General features: G+C 35.2%; 1 protein-coding gene across 1 annotated transcript in view; it reads right to left on the bottom strand.

Annotated features, from left to right (window-relative positions):
• ATRNL1 (attractin like 1) overlaps window positions 1-22,009 on the bottom strand; it is a 696,121-nt gene that overhangs the window by 503,021 nt on the left and 171,091 nt on the right. The window contains exon 18 of the mRNA XM_081236563.1: window positions 14,194-14,412. Within this exon, the coding sequence (XP_081092689.1) occupies window positions 14,194-14,412 (219 nt within the window). The remainder of the gene's footprint in view (window positions 1-14,193; window positions 14,413-22,009) is intronic.

The following is a 22,009-nucleotide window of genomic DNA, read 5'->3' on the forward strand; positions in this document are numbered from 1 at the left end:
ATAATTCCTGAAAAATCCCCAAATTTGATAAAAATGTTAATCCACACATCCAAGAAGCTTAACAAAATTTAAGTACAATAAACATGAAGAGATCAATAAATACATTACAATAAAAGCCAAAAACAAGTAGAAAATCTTGAAAGCAGCAAGAGAAAATATGACTCCTCACCTAAAAATATCCCAATAAAATTAATAACTGGCTTTTAATCAGGAAAAACGAGGGTCAGTAGCCAGTGGGATAATATATGCAAAGTCCTGAAAATAAAACTGTCAACTAAAAATTTTCTATCCATCGAGACTGCTCTTCAAAAATTAAAGTGAAACATTCACAGATAAACAAAAATTGAGAGAATTCACTATCAGCAGATATGCCTTACAGGAAACACTAAAGGAAGCTCTTCAAGAAGAAAGCATGTGACACCAGACAGTAATTTAACTCCACAAAAGAAAACAAAGAGCACCAATAACAGAACTGTCATTATAAAAGACAGTAAATATATATCTTTTGTCTCCTTTCTTCTTTTACATGATTTTTAAAGACTGTATTTTAAATGATATAAAGAATGGTATTGTTGGGCCTATAAAACATAAAACATAATGTATTCCCCAATAACACCACAGAGGAAGTGTATCAGAGAAAATCTATATTGGGCTAAGTATATGACATGGTATTACTAGATGGTAAACAAAGATCCACAGGAACAAAGAAAACCAAAAATGGTTAATACAAAGATTAATATAACAAAAGCTGTAAGTATACACTCATCCTCCTTTTTTTCCTCAGATTCTTTAAAAGACATAAAACTATATAAATAATAACTATAAAAATGGACTGTTAGGTTTGCAACATATACAGATGTAATACATATAACAATACCACAAGAAGGGAAGAAAGAGACTAGACATATATGAGTAAAATTATTTCATCTCACTGGAATTAAGTTAGCATAAATCTGAAGCATATTTTAATAAGATAAGCTATATATGGTAAACCCTGGAGTAACCACTAAGAAAATAACTCATGGACTTCCCTGGTGGCACAGTGGTTAAGAATCCGCTTGCCAATGCAGGAGACATGGGTTTGAGCCCTGGTCTGGGAAGATCCCACATGCCACGGAGCAACTAAACCCGTGCACCACAGCTACTGAGCCTGCGCTCTACAGCCTATGAGCCACAACTACTGAGCCCAAGTGCCATAACTACTGAAGCCCGTGCACCTAGAGCCCATGCTCTGCAACAACAGAAGCCACCTAATGAGAAGCCCGCACATCACGATGAAGAGTAGCCCCCGCTCACCACAACTAGAGAAAGCCCACACACAGCAATGAAGACCCAACGCAGCCAAAAAATAAATAAATAAATTTATTTTAAAAAAGAAAGAAAATAACTCATAAAATATAATGAAAAATCATTAAAAATTAAAATGTTATAATAGAAAATATTCACTTACTGCAAAAAAATAAACAAATGAAGAGTGGAAGAACAGAAAATTCATGATATACAGGGGAAAAAATAAAATAACACACATAAATCCAACTGCATCAAAAATAACATTAAATGTGAATAGATCAAATAATTTAATCAAAAGGCAGAAAAGACAGACCAGATAAAAGACAAAGATCTAACTATGTACCCTTCATAGGAGACACACCTAAATACACAAAGAGATTGAAAATGAATGGATGAAAAAAGATATAGTATACAAACAGCAACCACAAGAAAGATGGAATGGCTATAGAAATATCAGATAGACTTTTCAAATGTTACTGAAGATGAAGAGGGACATTTTATAATGACAAAAAGGACAATCCATCGATAAGATATAAAAATTGTAAACATACATGCATCTTACAGAGCCTCAAACTACATGAAGCAAACACCAACAGAAATTAAAACAGAAATAAAGAATTCAACAAAAATAGTTGGAGATGTCAATACCTCACTGTCAATAATGAATCAAACAACTAGACAGATGATTTGCAAGGGATTAGAAGACTTGGACAACACTATAAACCAACTGGACCAGACATAAATAGAAAAATCCACATAACAGCAGCAGAATACACATTCTTCTTAAGTGCACATAAAAAACTCTTCAGGATAGACAATATACTAGTCATAAAACAAACCTCAATAAATTTAAAAGGACTGAAGTCATATAAAGTATGTTCTCTAACCACAATTGAATAAAATTAGAAATCAGTAACAGAAAATTTGGGAAAATCACAAATTGTGGAAATCAAGCAACACATTCCTAAATAACCAATGGATCAAAAAACAAATCATAGGAAAATTAAAAATTACTTTCAGGTATATTAAAATAAAGCATAATATACCACAACTTACAGGATGCAGCAAAACACTGCTCAGAAAAAATAATTATGGCTGTAAAAGCCTACATTAAAAAAGAGAAAAGGTCTCATATCAACCAACTTTGCACCTTATTAAGTAAAAAATTAATAGAAAACTAAACTCAAAGCAAGCAGAAGAAAGGAAATAATAAAGATTAGAGTGAAAATAAATAAAATTCAGAGTATGAAAACTATAAAGAAAATCAATAAAGCCAAATACAAACTGTTCTTTGTAATGTGCAACAAAATCAACAAAGCTTTAGCTAGGCTAACAAAGAAATATACGAAGACACAAATTATTAAAATCAGGAATGAAAGATGAGACATACAACTGACAAAGACTGGGGAAAAGGTCTATAGGGAAATACTATGAACAACTGTATGCCAATAAATTAGATAACCTAGATGATAGGGGAGATTCTTAGAAAGATACTAACTACCAAGACTTACTAGAGGAGAAACAGAAAATAGGCACAGGCTATAACAATAAAAAGACTGAGTTAGTAATCAACAAAGTGCCAGAAAAGTATAGCCCAAGATCAACTGGCTTAATTCATGAATTCTACCAAACAGTTAAGGAGAATTAACAATTATTCACAAATATTTCCAAAACACAGAAGAAAAGGGAAGACTTCCTAACTCATTCTATTAGGCCAGTATTAACCTAATACAAAGACAAGACAAACTTATCACAAGAAAAGATGATGCCAGACCAATACCTCTTATGATTATAGCTGCAAAACTTCTCAACAAAATACTAGCAAACTGAATCCACTAGAATATAAAAGGATTATACACCATGACTAAGTTGCATTTACCCCAGGAATGCAAGATTATTTAAATATATGAAAATCAATCAAGACAACATACTATTAGAGAAATAAAGTGGGGTGGGGGTGGATCACAAGATCATCTCAATAGATGGAAAATACTCAACAAACTAGGAATAGCAGGGAATTGTCTTAACCTGATAAAGGGCATGTATAAAAACTTCATAGCTAACATCATATTTAATGGTAAAAGACTGAAAGTTTTCTTTTTAAGGTCAGGAACAAGACAAAACTGTCCTCACTTGTCACTTCTATTCAGTATTGTACTGGAGGTTCTGGACAGGGCAATTAAGCAAGAAAAAGAAATGAAAGGCAACCACACTGAAAAAGAAGAAAACTAACTTTACTTTCAGATGACATAATGTTCCATAAAGAAAACTAAGAAATCCAAAAAAATTATTTAATCTAATAATTGTCTGCAACAATGCTACAGATCAATTGTAGAAAAATCTGTTTTATTGTATTTTTATACACTTACAAACTGAAAAGTTTGAAAGTGAAATTAAGAAAAAAATACCAAATACAATAGCACCAGAAAGAATAAAACATTTAACAATACATTTAACCAAAGAAATGCAAGATTTGTACATTGAAAACTACAAAACGTTGTTAAAAGGAATTAATGAAAAGGCATCTGTATTCATGGATTGGAAGACTTAATATTAAAATAGCAATTCATCCCAACTGATCTGCAAATTCAATGCAATCAAATTCCAAAAGACTTTTTTTATAGGAATAGACAAGCAGATCCTAAAATTCATGTTTAGAAACAGAGGGCTCAGATTAGGCAACACAATCTTGATAAAGAAAAACAGAGTTGGAGTACTGACAATTCCCAATTTCAAAACCTACTTCAAAGTTACAGTAATCAAACCATGTGCCATTGTCATAAGGATAGACATACAGACCATGGAATAGAATTAGGTCTAGAAATAATACCATACATCTATGATCAATTGATATTCAACAAGGGTGTCAAGAAGTTTAACTGGGGAAATAGTCTTTTCAACAAATGGTGCCGGGATAGCTTGATATTCACATGCAGAAGGATAAATCTGGACCCATACTTCAGACCATATATAAAAATTAACTAAAAAAGGATCAAAAATCTAAAGGTAAGAGCTAAAATTACAAAAATGTTAGAAGAATATATAGATGTACATCCTCATGACTTCAGATTAGACAACAGTTTCTTATATATGACACCTAAAGCTTAAGCAACTAACAGAAAAAAAAAGATATACTGGACATTATCAAAAAAACTGCTGTGCCTCAAATGACACCGTCAAGAAAGTGAAGAGACAACCCACAGAACAGTGGAAAATATTTGAGAATCATATGTCTGATAAGGATCTCATACCCAGAACACATAAATAACTCTTACAATTCTACCATTTTAAAAAAAAAAACCTCAATTTAAAAGTGGGCAAATGATTTGAATAGACATTTTCCATAGAAAGTATATGAGTAGCTAATAAGCACATGAAAAGAACACCGAAAGTCATAAGGGAAATGCAAAACAAAACCACAAAGAGCTACCACTTCACATCAACTAGGAGGATAATAAAGAAAATGATGTATTAACCCATATTGGTGAGGAGAGTAACTAGAATACACTGCTGGTAGAAATGTAAAATAGTACAGTAGCTCTAGAAAAAGTCTAGCAATTCCTTAAAAGGTTAAATATACATTTATCATATGACTAAAAAATCAACTCCTAGATACATACCAAAGAGAAATTAAAACATGTTTACACAAAAACATATACAAATGTTCATAGCAGCACTATTCATAACAGCAAAAGAGTGGAAATAAGCTGAAGATCCATCAACTGATGAGTATGAATATGTGGTATGCAATTTAATATTATTCAGCCATAAAAAGAAGTAAAGGACTGACATATGCTACGATATGGATGAACCTTAAAAACGTATGCTAAGTGAAAGAAGTCAGACACTAAAAGGCACATTATGTGATTGCATTTAAATGAAATGTCCAGAATAGACAAATATACAGAGAAAGAAAGTAGATTCGTGGTTTTCAGGTGTTAGAGGGAAGGATGAACAGGTAGTGACTGTTAAAGGGTATGGAATTTTGTCTTGGGGTAATTAAAGTGTTCTGGAATTATATGATGGTAATAGTTGCACACCTACTGACTATACTAGAAACCACTGAATTGTACACTTTAAAATGAAGGATTTTATGTCATATGAGTTATATGTCAATAAACAAACAAAGTAGTTAGAACTAATTAGATGAGCTGAAAAATAATTTACACAAATTCTTCACATCTCTGTATGTACAAAATTCATAATATTACTTTATCCTTGCTCTCATCAAAAAAGTACAATTTTTTCCCACCATTTGAACATGCATTGGCATGAAGATTTTTTCAGAACAGTGGAATTCAGAAGTAATAGTATGGAAATTTTGAGCTTAGGCCTCAAGAGGCATATATACTCTGCTCTCTCCTTCTTGGAATTCTATTCTAAACATATATGTATAGCATCCCAGTCTACACCACCAGAGGATGATAGGCCAAATACAGCAGAGAACAATCGTTTGCAGCCTGAGGACCCCTAGATCAAGCAATCAGCTCAAACCACCAGACGTGTGAGTAAAGAATTCTGAGATCATCCAAAACCAGTCAAGCTGCCAGATAAATGGAGCCACAAGAGAAAAATCAAGATAGACTGGTAGAAGAACTGCCTAGCAGAATTCAGCAAAATAGATGATGCAGAATCATGTGTAAAACTGTTTTAATACAGTGAACCTCGTGTGCTATGTTAAATAACAATAACTAATTAAAAAATAGGTTTAAGAGAAAACTGGAAACATCTAAAGAAAGAATTAGTGAATCAAAATATAGATCAGAGGAGGTGCAAGGATATAAAATACAGACAAGACAATAAGAAAACTTAGGAACATGGTGAAAAAGCCTAACATAAGTGAATCAAACTTTTAGAAATACAGACTAGAGTGACACAATGGGACAGATGCAATATTTGAAGAGATAATGGCAGAAAACTTTACAAACATGATGAAAAATACATGTCACAATTTAAAAAAGAAAGATGATACTTAGGTACATCACACTAAAATTGCTAACATCCAAAAACTAAGAAAAAAATATATTTTAAAAGGTCAGAGGGAAGAAAAAGACATATTACTTTCAAAGGAGAAACAATAAAACTGACAGAGGAATTCTTAAGAGAAAGTAGAAGCCAGAAGAAAAGGAAATTACATCTTCAAATTATTGAAAAAAATGTATCTGTCAACTTAGAATGCTATTACCAGTAAAAATATCCTTCAAATATGAAGATACACACATACATAATAAAAACTTTTTCAGATGTATAAAAGCTAATTTATAGCCCAATTGAGAAACACACTACTTTAAAATGTTACATAAAGTTCATCAAGCTAAAGAAATGTTATAGCAAAAGGAAATTCAGATCAATAGGGAAAAATGAAGATCACAGAAAATGGTCAATACATGGGTAAATAGAAAGATTTTTTTTTATTATTATGATTTCTTTATAAGAAAATTGTCTTTTTAAAGTAAAAAAAATAATGTAATGTGTGGTTAATAACATATATAGAAGTAAAATATATGGCAGTAATCACACAAAGAACAGGAAAAGAGCAAATGGAATTACACTTTTGTAATATTCTTACCTTATACATGAAGTAGTATAATATTGATTCAAGGTAGACTGTGATAAGATAAAGATGACTATTACAATCACTACAGCAGTCACTAAAAAAAACACAAAAGAGGTATAGCTAAAAATCCAATAAAAGTGATAAAAGTGGACTTTAAAAACACTCAATTAATCTAAAAAAAGGCAAAAGGAGGAACAAACAACAGAGAAAAAATAAAGGAAATTTTTTAATTGATACCATGATGGTAGGACTAAATTCAATATTACCAATATTATATTAAATCTAAATTGACTAAACAATTTGATAAAAGACAGAGATTATCAGAATAGATTTTAAAAACACATCAACAACAACAATAAAAAAAAGACATTTATTCTGCTTACAAGAGATTCACTGTAAATAAAAACACATAGAAGATTTCCACTTCTGCCCATGAAGGTTTAACTGCTGTGAGAACTGACCTCTAGTGTAAACATAAGAAAACTGAACAAAATATATGAAACAACTACTTTCAAGTATAACAGGCAGCTCAGGATTGGCATCCCTGAGAAAAAGAAGACAAAATATGACTGCCCTGGCTTGCTATCTGGAGGCAGATTTGAGGATGCAGCCCAGGGAGGAAAACCCAAACCCTCGTCTAGTTGAGGAACCAAAGAGCAAAGTTCAGGGAGGCCATGGTGGTTAGACTTTGTGAGGCAAAATACTAGAGAAGAGAGAGTTGCACACAGCAATCTATAGACAGGTCCCCTTGAATCTTTGGTTAAATAATGAATTGAACACAGTGTGAAACTCTATGAAGCTGGAGAAAGAACCATCAGAAAAAAGTAAGTAAAACAATGTCAGGAACTCACGTAGGACTAGGAATACCTTATACTCCCAAGAGTCAAAGTGGAGAGACCTTTTAATACAAAGAGCATTGTATGGAGAACACAGAAAGGCACTGTCTTAGTAGTGGAAGTAAATTAGCACTGAACTTAGGGCTGCTATGTACAGGCCATGACAAATATTAAAAACAATTTTTGAAGTAACACAACTGAATGCCAGAATAAAGTCCAACACACTTAAAGAAACAGAACAAAATTGAATAAGCTAGAAAAAATCACAATGTCCAGGATAATACCACCAAAAATAACCAACCTGGAAATTTTGATCCATAATCAGTTAAAAAAAAAATATATATATATATATATATACACACACACGCGCCAATAGAAACAGAAAGAAATGGCATACCAATTGGGATGAGTAGAGAAGGATTTTTAAAACAGCTATTAAAAGTATGCCCCATATACTCGAGAATACAGAGTAAAATATCAACATAAGAAGAAGAGAAATGGAAAATATAAAAATGACTAAAATTCAATTTCTAAGATTAAAATATATATACAAAATTTAAAATAAATTTAATAAGGAAAAAACTGTCTTTTCAACAAATGGTGCTTATAGCCATGAACAAAAGAATTAAGCTGGATCCCTATCTCACACCACACACAAAAATTAACTCAGATCAAAGACCTAAATGTAAGAGCTAAAACTACTAAAGCCTGAAGAGAAAACATAGGTGAAAACCTTTGGGATCTTTTATTATACATGATTTCACAGGCATGAAACCAACAGCACAAGAGAGAAGAGAAAAAATAGATAAAACATGAAAATTTAAAACTTTGGTGGGGACGTCCCTGATGGCACAGTGGTTAAGAATCCACCTGCCAATGCAGGGGACACAGGTTCAATCCCTGGTCCAGGAAGATACCACATGCCGCAGAGCAACTAAGCCCATGCGCCACAACTAGTGAGCCTGTGCTCTAGAGTCTGCGAGCCACAACTACTGAGCCCGCGTGCCACAACTACTGAAGCCTGCGCGCCTAGAGCCCATGCTCCTGAACAAGAGAAGCCACTGCAATGAGAAGCCCGCGTACCGCAAGGAAGAGTAGCTCCCACTCGCCACAACTAGAGAAAGCCCTCGCACAGCAATGAAAACCCAACACAGCCAAAAATAAATAAATAAATTTATTGAAAAGAAAAAACTTTTGTGCTTCAAAGGGCACTATCAAGAAAGTGAAAGACAACCCACAGAATGGGTGAAAATAATTGCAAGTAAATCTTTAGTAAGGGACATATTCAGAATATATAAAGAACACTCACAGTTCAATAATAAAAAGACAAATACTCCAATTAAACAATGTGCAAAGAATCCGATAGACATTTCTCAAAAGAAGAAATACTAATAGCTAATAAACACATGAAAAGATGTTCAACATCATTAGCTACCAAATGGCTGCAAATCAAAACCACAATGAGATACTACTTCACACCCACAAGGATGACTACAATCAAAACGATGCGAATGGAATATTACTCAGCGATAAAAAGAAACAAAATTGTGTTACTTGTAGTGAGGTGGATGGACCTAGAGTCTGTCACAGAGAGTGAAGTAAATCAGAAAGAAAAAAATATAGTATGCTAACGCATATATATGGATCTAAAACAAACAAACAATGGTGCTGATGAACCTAGTTGCAAGGCAGGAATAAAGATGTAGACATAGAGAATGGACTTGAGGACATGGAGTGGGAGGGGGAAGCTGGGGAAAAGTGAGAGTAGCATCGACATATATACACTACCGAATGTAAAATAGTTAGCTAGTAGGAAGAAGCAGCACAGCACAGGGAGATCAGCTCCGTGCTTTGTGATGACCCATAAGGAGGGTGGGAGGGAGGCTCAAGAGGGAGGGGATATGGGGACATGTGTATGCATATGGCTGATTCACTTTGTTGTGCAACAGAAACTAACACAGTATTGTGAAGCAATTATACTGCAATAAAGATCTATTAAAAAAAAAAGACGTGAAATAAGCAATGTTGGCAAGGATGTAGAGCAATTGTAACCCTCATACACTGCTGGTGGAAATGTAAAATAACACAGCAGCTCTGAAACAGTCAGGCAGTTCCTCAAAAGGTTAAACATAGTTACCATATGACCTAGGTATTCCATTCCCAAGGTAATGAAAATATGTCCACACATAAACTTGTACATGAATATTCATAGATGCATTATTTTAAAAACCAAAAATTAGAAACACTCAAATGTTCATCAAATGATGAATGAATAAACAAAATGTAGTATAGTCATACAATGGAATATTATTTGGTAATAAAAAGAAATGAAGCACTGCTGTATGCCACAACATGGATAAACCTTGAAAACACTATGCGGTGTGAAAGAAGCCAGTAAAAGAAGACTACAATTATATGACTCAATTTATATAAAATGTTCAGGATATGTAAATCCATAGCTGACAAGGGTGGGGGGTGGTTCAACAGGCCATGACTGCTAATAAGTACAAGGTTTCTTTGAAAGATGATAAAAGTGTTTTTAAACTGACTGTAGTGATGGTTGTATAACTCTGAATACTAAAAACCACCGAGTTATACACTATAAATGGGTAAACTGTATGGTATGATGGTTAGTCTTATGCTTTGATGAAGCTGGGTTATAGTACCTCAGGTATTTAATCAAACACTAATGGCCTCCTCCTGAGTGTGGCAGGGACCTGAACATATGATGGGATAGTCATTCTGATGATTAGGTTGTTACATGGCACAGTTGGCTTTCAGAAAGGGACATCATCCTGGATGGACTCAGTCAGATGATCCCTTAAAGGGCATTAGTCTCTACTTGAAGGAGATTCAAAGTGTGAGTGATCCCATTTCAGTTGTCGAGACTCTACAAGGCGAGTTCTGGAGACGGAAGGGGGATGAGGGAGAGAACGTGAGCATTCTTTCAGAGCCGAAGGGTTCACGGGCTGACAGCCAACTAGAAAACAGTCACCTCAGCCCTACAACTGCAAGGCACTGAGTTGTGCCAACATGTGAATGAGCTTGGAAGCAGATTCTTTTCTAGAGGGCTGGTCAAATATTTTGTAAAATGTCCTTCAATGTCGTTTTGTCTAATGTTTTCTGACGACTAAACCGGGTTATAGATTTGGGGGAAGGATACCACAGAAGTGAGGTGCCCTTCTCACCACATCATATCAGGGGGTATGTGATATTAACATGACTTATTACTGGTGTTGTTAACCTTGATCACTTGTTTATGGTGATGTCGCCTTACATCCTCCACTGTAAAGTTACAGTTTTTCCACATCTACACTCTATTCATTAGGAGTCACCACGTCCAACTCACACTCAAGGCGAGAGAAATTAAGCTCCACTTCCTAGGGGAATGAGTGTCAAGGTACTTGTGGACATATGTTCAAGCCACCACAGTAATTGATAAATATTTTTGAGGAAGGTATTTGGAAGCTACACAAATATATTTTTTCTCCTTAAAGTTTCACCCACTAATTTGAACATTCTTAAGAAGACTATTCTTACGGTACTTATTACTGTGGGGTTCTAACAGCAATTCTTTTATTTTCCTCATTCATTCTACATTTATTATTTGGAATTTTCTGTAAGGAATATTTATCCATTCTCACCCATTTATTATCTATTCAATCACTTAAATCACTACAGAATCATGGATATGTATTCTGTTCTTTGGGTTACAACCCAACACAATCATTATTTTTTGCCCAGATTTGACCCATTAAGAACTCTTTCTGGTTGGCTGTGTCCCTTTGACATGCTCCCATCCTCCTTTATTTTGTTTTGAGCACTTTCTTACTTTCTGACATTAAACAATACTTCAGGTTCACCTTGTGTTCTCCCTGCCCCAGCCCTAGAACCAGCCATTACTCCAGAGAGCCCTGGTTCCTTTCATTGGAAAATGGTATTTAGAAACCAGGATTGTGAGCACTGAATGTGCTCATTGCTACTAGGGTATCATGGCTTCCAGGCCCTCTTGGAGAACTGAGCTAGAAAATATATGTATATATACCTCTGCGTATATATATTAAATATTAAAATAAACTTGAATTCATGCTTATACTCTAAACCAATACCAGGATTCTTTTTTCTTTCTTTTCTTTTTTTTTTCTTTTGGCCATGGCGCATGGCATGTGGCATCTTAGTTCCCCAACCAGGTATCAAATCCGTGGCCCCTGCAGTGGAAGCTCGGAGTCCTAACCACTGGACCGCCAGGGAATTCCCCACAGAGTTCTTTATAGTCTTCACTCTTCGCATGTTTTTTTAATAGATCTTCACTGGAGTATATAATTGTTTCACAATACTGTGTTAGCTTCTGTTGTACAACAAAGTGAATCAGCCATATGCATACATATGTCCCCATATCCCCTCCCTCTTGACCCTTCCTGGCATCCTCCTTATGGGTCATCACAAAGTACGGAGCTGATCTCCCTGTGCTATGCTGCTGCTTCCCACTAGTAACTATTTTACATTCAGTAGTGTATATATGTCCATGCCACTCTCACTTTGCCCCAACTTCCCCCTCCCAACCCGTGTCCTCAAGTCCATTCTCTATGTCTATGTCTTTCTGTGACAGTGGGAAACCCGGCTCACATTAAACACAATTAATTTATATATTTGTCCAAACCTACTAAACATATAAAGTATTGTTAGAATTGTTAAACTGTACTATGTGAGAAACAAATTTACCAATCAGAATGTAATGTTTATGTAGGTTTATTTCTTTAGTTTTACAGTATCCAGCCAAAACACTGTTTTCCAAGGTTACTTAGGTCAGCTCATTATTTTGATGAGGTTATGGCATTTGTAATACAGTTAAATTTATTTCTCACAGTTTGCATTCCCTTATGGGATCCCCTGACATGCTGGTTGACTTTTTTTTTTAATTTGCCATCAGGAAAGTTCATTCTTTGTGGTATACAGCATGGTCTGACAAATGCATAGAGTCATTATGAACTACCACAGTGTCATAAAGAACAGTTCCACAGCACAAAAAATTCCATTATGAGGTCCCCTTGAAGGCAATCCCTACCTTTACTACTTCTGGCAAATAACTGATCTCTTTTCCATCTCCACAGTGCAATATGTAGCCTTTTGGTCTGGCTTCTTTCACTAAGTAAAAGGTATTTAAGATTCAGCCATGTTGTTGTATGAATCAATAGTTTGTCCCTCTTCTTGGTTTTCATATATTCCAAAGTTTATGTAGAAGTACCACATTCCCTTAGTCCATCTGGTTTCAGTGCAACACACTGTCAGTGCCGCACCTAAAGCAAGTTCTGCAGTATCTCCCCACTTTTTTGCCTCAGAATGTTCACTGGTATCATGATAAGCTATTAATCAGACATGCTGGCACAGCTCAGAAATACAATACCCCCAGAGGCATCACTCAACCATCAATGGAAGAGAGTTAGTGGATAAATTCCCCACCCCCAATCCCTGAGGGTTAACTCTGGGAAGCATTCTGCATAGTTCTTCATAGGTTCCTAGTGGGTCTGAGCTCAAATTTCCCAGTATAGTAGCCAGCCTAATAATGTACATATTATTGGTTTTTCTCCCGTCTTTGAAACTCTCTATTCCCTCAATTGTGCTTCCTAGGTTCATCTTGTAAATAAACTATCTCACCCAAGTCTTTGTGTCTCTGGAACACTCTTTCCCCAGACAGCCACATGATTCATTCCCTCATCTACCTGAGGTGTTTATTAACCATTACTTCTAAGTGAGATCTTCTCTTACCAGTCTTTTAAATTGCAAGCTTTATCCCCCTTCCTTGCTTTATTTAATAGCACTTATCACCATCTAACTTCATATACATATATATGTGTGTAATTAATTGTATTAATTTCAACTCGAATACAGGCTCAATTAACGCAGTGATTTTAGTCTACCTTTTTCATTGTTATGTCTCTAGCACGTAAAACACTCTTTGCACATAGTAGGCACGCAATAAAAATATACTGAATAAATTAATTTTTCAAGAAGGTTGATTTTATTCTATATAAGAATAGACTCCCTATTTGAAAAACTCTAAAAACTTTACTGACCTTCAAAATTGAATGGTACCAAATACCAAGGGTCAAATGACTCCATCATGGATATTATACAAAATATTCCCATACTTAGCCTGACTGGATCCTCTGAGTTGCCTTTGAATTCTAAGATAGTATAATATTATAAACAATAAAAGACTACACTACAGTATAGAAATTTGGTATGAAACCAATATTTTTTTTCCTTTTAACAGTTCACATAAAACCAAATCTAACAACTATATACCATGCATCTGGTCAGCCTGTTTAATGATTCCAAACATAATACCACCTATACAACAAACATGGACATAGGAAAGAATTTTTTTAATCCTTTAAATTTGAGTCTCATTTTCATTGTTTTTTTTTGAAATCTTTATTATAAGAAAGGAAAGTAATTCTTGGTGTCCTTGAGCAGAAGCTAAAATTGCTTTCATCACATTTTTATTACCTGGACACTGGATAAAGGACCACTCATAGTTCTTCTCTTTAGGACAAACACTGGTGTCAAGAACCATCTCATTATTTTGCATTCCAACAAGCTTCATTGGTCCCCGGGAAGACCCTTCAATGCAGTGTCCTCTTCCTGTATTACTAGGATCGTTGCACCAGCCACAACCAGGCTGTTCCAAACATTGTCCACAGGTTCTCAATCCAGAACAATTTTGAGCTGCATGGCAGGAACGTCATTAACAAGTATGTTATACGACTTTATATTCAAATAGAATTGCAAGCTAACAGAAAAATAAATATCTGAAAAAAGACAGTAAAAAGTCATCTATAGTTAATGTAAACATTTTATGTAATAATAAGAGACAGTAATTACTTCAAAAGCAAATAAAACATACATTATGAACAAAGAGGAGATGAATGGACTGACTTGAGGGTGAATAAAGGTGTGGTACCATGACAGGGAGAAAAACAAAGTCAGCATTTAAACACTCCTGAGAACTTTGCCAGTATTAAGACCTTTTGGGACTGATCCAGGGGCCTACAGACAACATTGTCTGTGATCCAGAGCAATGCCAGTTGTTCTTGTTGTGCCTAGGGAGGGCCTTCAAGGAAAAAATCTGCATCTTCCTGTGAATGTCCAGTGTAAGTCATGCTTACCCACTCCCTGGGATAGCTGAACCCACCTGGACTGCCTCTCATGGACAATGCTCTTCCCAAGGGTCCAAGATACTAGCATTTGCCTGCCATGTGATGTTTAACAGCAATCTCACTCAAAGAGCCAAACTGAATGGGAATATGGAAACTGGATACTCCGCCTTAGCAGGCAACCAGGAGGACAGGCTCTCTCTGACTTTCAGGGCTGCAGAATATCACCTCAAGAATCACTCACTGAAGCTCAACCTTTTTTTGTTTAACTGACGTATAGACTATGAGCCTCAACTAAGCCTGCGAATACTGTGATGTCTTTTCCAAGGATGAACATATTACAGTCTGCCATAATAGTCATAATAGCTGCTATGTGATGTTTCAGATTTTTAATTCACAATCATAGTACCTTATATCAGGCTGAGACTTTTTAAAATTAGTTTCACTGATGTTTTGCTAGCAAAGGTACACTTTGTCTTGGGACTTATTTATCCATATAAGGTAGTGCATAGGTGCAAAGTACCATGAATGATGCCTTCTAATGGCATGCTAGAAAAACCTCAGAGGGAAAAAAAAAAAAAACGGTAGACTTCTGGCAGTCTCAATTTCATTTTTGTCGTGGTAATAACTTAACTGCCACTCAGTGTTTTAATATTACTGGAAACAGAAATGTTCCTCAGAAAGCTGCAAATAAGAATAGTGCAAGCTTCTCAGTGAACATCAGGAACTCAATATAGCAGGCTGTGCAGGGATAATACAATACTGGTTTAAAGAATTCATCAATTACAGGATGATTTGTTGTTATGAATTTTTTCAGTGCTGAGCACTTCACAGACTGGATGTAAGAAAGTGAAGAATGAGTCCCATCTCCTATATTTCCTTAATAATAAATTTAAAAGGAAGAATATTCTTTGAGTCATTGAACACAAGTCATTAATGTTAACCCTGTAGATAAGTAATGTAGTGATATGAACATACTTCTTTTTGAAATTTTTTTAAGCAGTAAATGGTGTTAAATGGCACTTCATTTAAAATATCCTTAGATAACTGAATATTTTATATATTACCATACTCCTCCCTAGACTTTTTGCTGTGATATATTTCTCTTTTATCTGTGATTGTAGCTAGCCCACAGTATCATTGACTAGATTATTCTAATTGTCTTCAAAACTATATTGGGTTGCTATGAAATCAATGGGGAACAACGTAAAATATCAAATTAGGTATGCTATCTTGACATTCTAATTTACTATCATGTGATGAATTGAAGTAAATCTTTACTAGGTTGCACCCAAAATAAATCTAGGCTTTATATTTATAGTCTATAGATATCTCCTAGGAAAATAAAATTTATTTTAGGATTACCTTTTTAAGGAAAGATAACCAATCAAATGTCTTGAAGAAGCATAATGTACAATTAAACCTAAATATTTTCAAACACAACATACCTGTTATTGCTTTTCAAACAACTGGGTAAATCCTAGATGAAAGAACCCTGCCTTTCTTACACTGACTGAATGACAAACTATTAAGGGTGTCTTTATCTATTAGACTTTAGGCTTTAATAATGAATTACAAAATGTCATATTCAGAGCAGCGTTCTATTCTCTCATGTTTTATTTTAGGTATGAAACTATTACAAAAGGTAATGTTGGTTTAGTTATTACTCAAGAGTGGAGAGCAACATGCATTGCTGAAAAATTAACAGAATATTCATTCTTTAGTTTGTAATGGAGACTAAAAAACTGAAAGACTCTAATGTTTTTTCTTTTCTTATGGAAAACAATAATATAGGAAAGCTTTTGTAGGCTGTGCTGTTTTGAGTAAGTTATGGCTAGTCTGAAGACTATGTATGAGCTATACGTAATTAGAGCAATTATTTTTATTTTATTTTATTTATTTATTTTTGGCTCTTTGAAAGATTAATTCTAACAGGTCCTCGCAGTGAATATCGAAGAAAAACCCCTTTGTGCTTCCAGCATGGGAGGGGAAAAGGAACAATTCTGAGATATGCCAGAGCACTGTTTTCCTTACCAAGGCCTGGAGAAACAATTTAACAGAGCCTAAACTACTGGGGTTTTATCAGAGCCTAACCGACCTGGCTAAAGGGAAATAACCAACTCTAACCTTCTCTAGTCTTTCATGTCGGGGGAAGAGAAATATACAACTCCAGCTCCCTCAAGCCATGCTGTACCACCTAAGAGTGGAAAAAAAGACTGAGTAGCACTAGTGAAGTGAAGTTCACAGAACAGTATGGGGCACAGGCTCACCAAAAGAATGAGACCTAATCATAGGACTGTAGAATACTACCCCTCCCACACACCCTACTACTACATTACTAAAAGCCTATTTACAGCAGTTTCTTTCAATGTTTGTTGGTTAAAAACATGGAAAAGAATTAAACGTTAGTAGAGAAGGAGTCTGTTTTCCATAAGGAGTGGGTCACTGCCAGGTAAATACTATTTCCAGAAAACACAAGGGCTCCTTGAGGCAACGTAAAATGCTCCTGTTCCCCACAAGGATATACAGGGCATATAATTTTAAAAGCTATGGAACAAAAATAACTGCTATTAGACATCATCAGTTCAAATGAGCTATATATATAGCCACAGGGAAGGCAAATGTGACAATAGACATAAGAGTGAAAGAAAAGACCTATGGAAATGAAAAGTCCAGCAGACTAGACTAACTGCTCAAGGAACAAACTGCAGAAGTAGAAAATAAGCCTCTATAACAATCAAGAAAACAAAAGAAGCAAAAGATCAAAAACAAGAGATGCCAAAGCAGGACTGAAGAAGTGACCTGTGCATGCCTAGGTGACAATCCCACCAGCAGCAGTTATCATCATTTAGTTCAGCAGTGGTAAAAATGCAATTCATACCTGCGTTCAAATAGTTAATCATTTTTAATTTACCCTTCAAAACATGCAGTTACAATTTTTACAGTGGAGGGTTCTCAAAAAAAATCATTCTGAATAGATAAAAAGCCCCAAATTTTTAAAAACCATAAAAAAAGAAAAATATCTGAATCTCACTTAGCAAACAAAGAGATGGAAAGTACAAGTGAATTTAAGAGATATTAAGCTTGTAGGTGGATCAAGATGGCAAAGTGGAGCTCACCTCCCCCCTACAAACAAATCAAAAATACATCTACAGGTGGAACAGTTTTCACAGAAAACTAACTGGAAACTGGCAGAAGATCTCTTATACAACCAAAGCTATAAGAAAGATCCCCAAGTAACTGGGTAGGACAGAAAAAAAAAAAAAGGCATCAGGACAGATCCGAGGCCTGTGGGAGGAATCTGTGAAGGAGGGAGGGTACACACGGGCAGGTCCTTGCCCTGAAAAGCCCCCCTGCAAGCTGGGAGGAGCCTGGACTCTGCGCAGAAAGAGCACGCACCTGCTGGCTTCCTAGCTATCTGTGCAGACAGATCAGTGCTGACAGCTGCCACCTCACTGGACTTCCTGCAAGGGAAAATCCAGCAACCTAGGATACTCTACCCAGCAAGCTTATCATTTAAAATAAAAGAAGAGATAAAGAATTTCTCAGACAAGCAAAAACAAGAAGAATACAGCAATACTAAACATAATCTAAAAGAAATATTGAAGGGTCTTCTCTAAATAGAAAAGAAGCAAGAATCTATAGGACAGGGAAAATCACAATAGGAAAGACAAAAATATAACAGGATTGATCACTTAAATAAGCCAGTACATAAATTTAAAAACAATCAAAAAAATTTTTAGACGTGATTATAACTACAATTAACAGCAAAAGGATAAACACGAGGATGTAAGATAGAACGTCAAAATCACAAAATGTGGGGGAGGGGAGTACAAAACTATAGATTTTTTAGAATGTGTTTGAACTTACATGACTATGTCTAAAGCAAACAGATGTAGTTATGGGTTGACATACTTCAAAACCAGGATAATCACAAATTTAAAACATGCAGTAGATTCACAAAAAAGAAAAAGAAACAACATAATACAAAAGGAAACCATCAAATCACAAATAGAAAAATGAAAAGAAGAAATGAACATAGAAGAACTATAAAATCAACTAGAAAACAAGGTTTAAAATGGCAATAAATACATATTTATCAATAATTAGCTTAAATGTCAATGGAACAAATACTCCAATCAACAGACACAGAATGGCAGATTGGATTAAAAAATAAGAACCTACAATAAGCTGCCTACAAGAGACTCACTTTACAGCATATAGACACATATTGATTGAAAGTGAGGGGATGGAAAAAAATATTTCATGCAAATGGAAACAACAAGAAAGTAGGGGTAGCAATGCTCGTATCAGACAAGAAATACTGTAAAAGAAAGTCCATAAAGACAGACAAAGAAGGACATTATATGACAAAGGGATCAATACAAGAAGAGGACATCATACTCATTAATATATATATGCACCCAATATACAAGGACCTAAGTACATAAAACAAATACTAGGAGACATAAAGTCAGAAAGTAAGAGAAAAATAATGATAGTAGGAGATTTTTAACACCCCACTGACATCAATGGACAGATCTTCCAGACAGAAAATCAATAAGGCAACAGAGACCCTAAATGACACAACAGAACAGTTGGCGTTAGTTGATATCTACAGGACACTACATCCAAAAAGGCCAAAATACACATTCTTTTCAAGCACACATAGAATATTCTCTAGGATAGACCACATACTATAGTATACACACAGTACACAAAACAAGCCTCAACAAATTTAACAGGATAGAAATTATTTCAAGCATCTTTTCTGACCACAATGGTATGAAACTAGAAATCAACCACAGAAAGGAAAATGGGGGAAAAAGGATCACACGAAGACTAAAAAGCATGCTAGTAAAAAAACCAATGGGTCAATGATGAAATCAAAGAGGAAATCATAAAATACCTCAAGACAAATGACAATAAAAACACAACCTTACAAAATCCATGAGAGGCAACAAAAGCAGTCCTAAGAGGGAAGTTCATAGAAATATAGGCCTTCCTCAAGACACAAGAAAAATCTCAAATAAACAACCTAACCTACCACCTAAAAGAATTAGAAGAAGAAGAATAAACAAAACCTACAGTCAGCAGAAGGAAGGAAATAAAGATCAGAAAGGAAATAAATAAAACAGAAATCAAAAAACAATAGAAAAGATCAATAAAACCAACAGCTGGTGTTTCACAAAGATAAAATTGAAAACCTCTAGCCAGGCTCACCAGTAAGAAAAGAGAGAGGACCCAAATAAACAAAATAAGAAGTGAAAGAGGAGAAGTAACAACTGACACTGCAGAAATACAAAAAGTCATAAGAGAATAAAAGAAAAAGGCATAAAAATATGAAGAGTTATATGCCAAAAAACTGGACACCCTACATGAAACGGAAAAGTTTCTAGAAATACACAGTCTACCAAATTTGAGGCAAGAAGAAACAGATAATTTGAATAGGCTGATCACTAGAAGTAAAATAGAATCTGTAAGAACAAAACAAAACAAAACAAAAACTCCCTGCAAACTAAAGTCCAGGACTGGACAGCTTCACTGGGGAAGTCTACCAAACATTCAAAGAAGAATTTATACCCATCCTCCTCAAACCATTCCAAAAGACTGAAGGGAAGGGACACTCTCGAAGTCATTCTATGAAGCCACCATCACTCTGATACTAAAACCAGACAAAGACATTACAAAAAAAGAAAATTACAGGCCAATATCTTTGATGACTATAGATGCAAAAATCCTCAAAAAAATAGCAAACTGAATCCAACAATACATGAAATGAATTATATACCATGATCAAGTTGGATTCATTCCAGGGTTGCAAGGACGGTTCAACATATACAAGTCAATCAATGTGATACACCCGACCAACAAAAGGAAAGACAAAAACCACATGATCATTTCATTACATGCAGAAAAAGCATTTGATAAAATTCAACATCCATTCATGATAAAGACTCTCACTAAACTGGGTATAGAGAGAACATATCCTAACATAATAAAAGCCATTTACAACAAACCAAAAGCCAAAATAATATTCAATGTTGAAAAGCTGAGAGCCTTCTCACTAAATTCAGGGAACAAGACAAGTATGTTCACTTTCACCACTTCTACTCAACATAGTACTGGAAGCCTTAGCCACAGCAATCACACAAGAATTGGAAAGAAAGACATAAAACTGTCATTATTTGCAGATGACAGTATATGCTATATATATAGAGAACCCTAAAGACTCCACACAAAGACTATTAGAATTAATAAATGAATTCAGCAAGGAAGCAGGATACAAGATTAACATATAGAAATCTGTTGCATTTCTTTATACTAACAATGAAATATCAGAAAGTGAAAGTGAAAAAACAATCTTGTTTAAAATCACATCAAAAAACTAAAATACCTAGGAATAAACTTAACCAAGGAGGTGAAAGACATATACACTGAAAACTATAGAACACTGATAAAGGAAACTGAAGATGATTCTAAGAAATGAAAAGATATCCCATGCTCTTAGATTGGAAGAATTAATATTGTTAAAATGACCACACCACCCAAACCAATCTATAGATTTAATGCAATCCCTATCAAAATATGCATGGCATTTTTAACAGAACTAGAACAAATAATCTTAAAATTTATATCGAACCACAAAAGATCCAGAATTGCCAAAGCAATCCTGAGGAAAAAGAACAAAGCTGGAAGCATGACCTTCTCAGACTTCAGACAACACTACAAAGCTACAGTAATCAAAACAGCATGGTAGGGCCTCCCTGGTGGCGCAGTGGTTGAGAGTCCGCCTGCCGATGCAGGGGACACGGGTTCGTGCCCTGGTCCGGGAGGATCCCATATGCCGCGGAGCGGCTGGGCCCGTGAGCCATGGCCACTGAGCCTGCGCGTCCAGAGCCTGTGCTCCACAACGGGAGAGGCCACAGCAGTGAGGGGCCCGCATACCGCAAAAAAAAAAAAACAAAAAAAACAGCATGGTATTGGCACAAAAACAGACATATAGATCAATGCAACAGAATAGAGAGCCCAGAAATAAATTCACACACCTACAGCCAATAATCTACAACAAAGGAGTCAAGAATACACAATGGAGAAAAGACAGTCCCTTCAACAAGTGGTGCTGGGAAAGCTGAACAGCTACATGTAAATCCACGAAATAAGAAAAA

This window comes from Mesoplodon bidens (genome assembly GCF_964165515.1).
Source record: "Mesoplodon bidens genome assembly, chromosome: 1".
NCBI lineage: Eukaryota > Metazoa > Chordata > Mammalia > Artiodactyla > Ziphiidae > Mesoplodon > Mesoplodon bidens.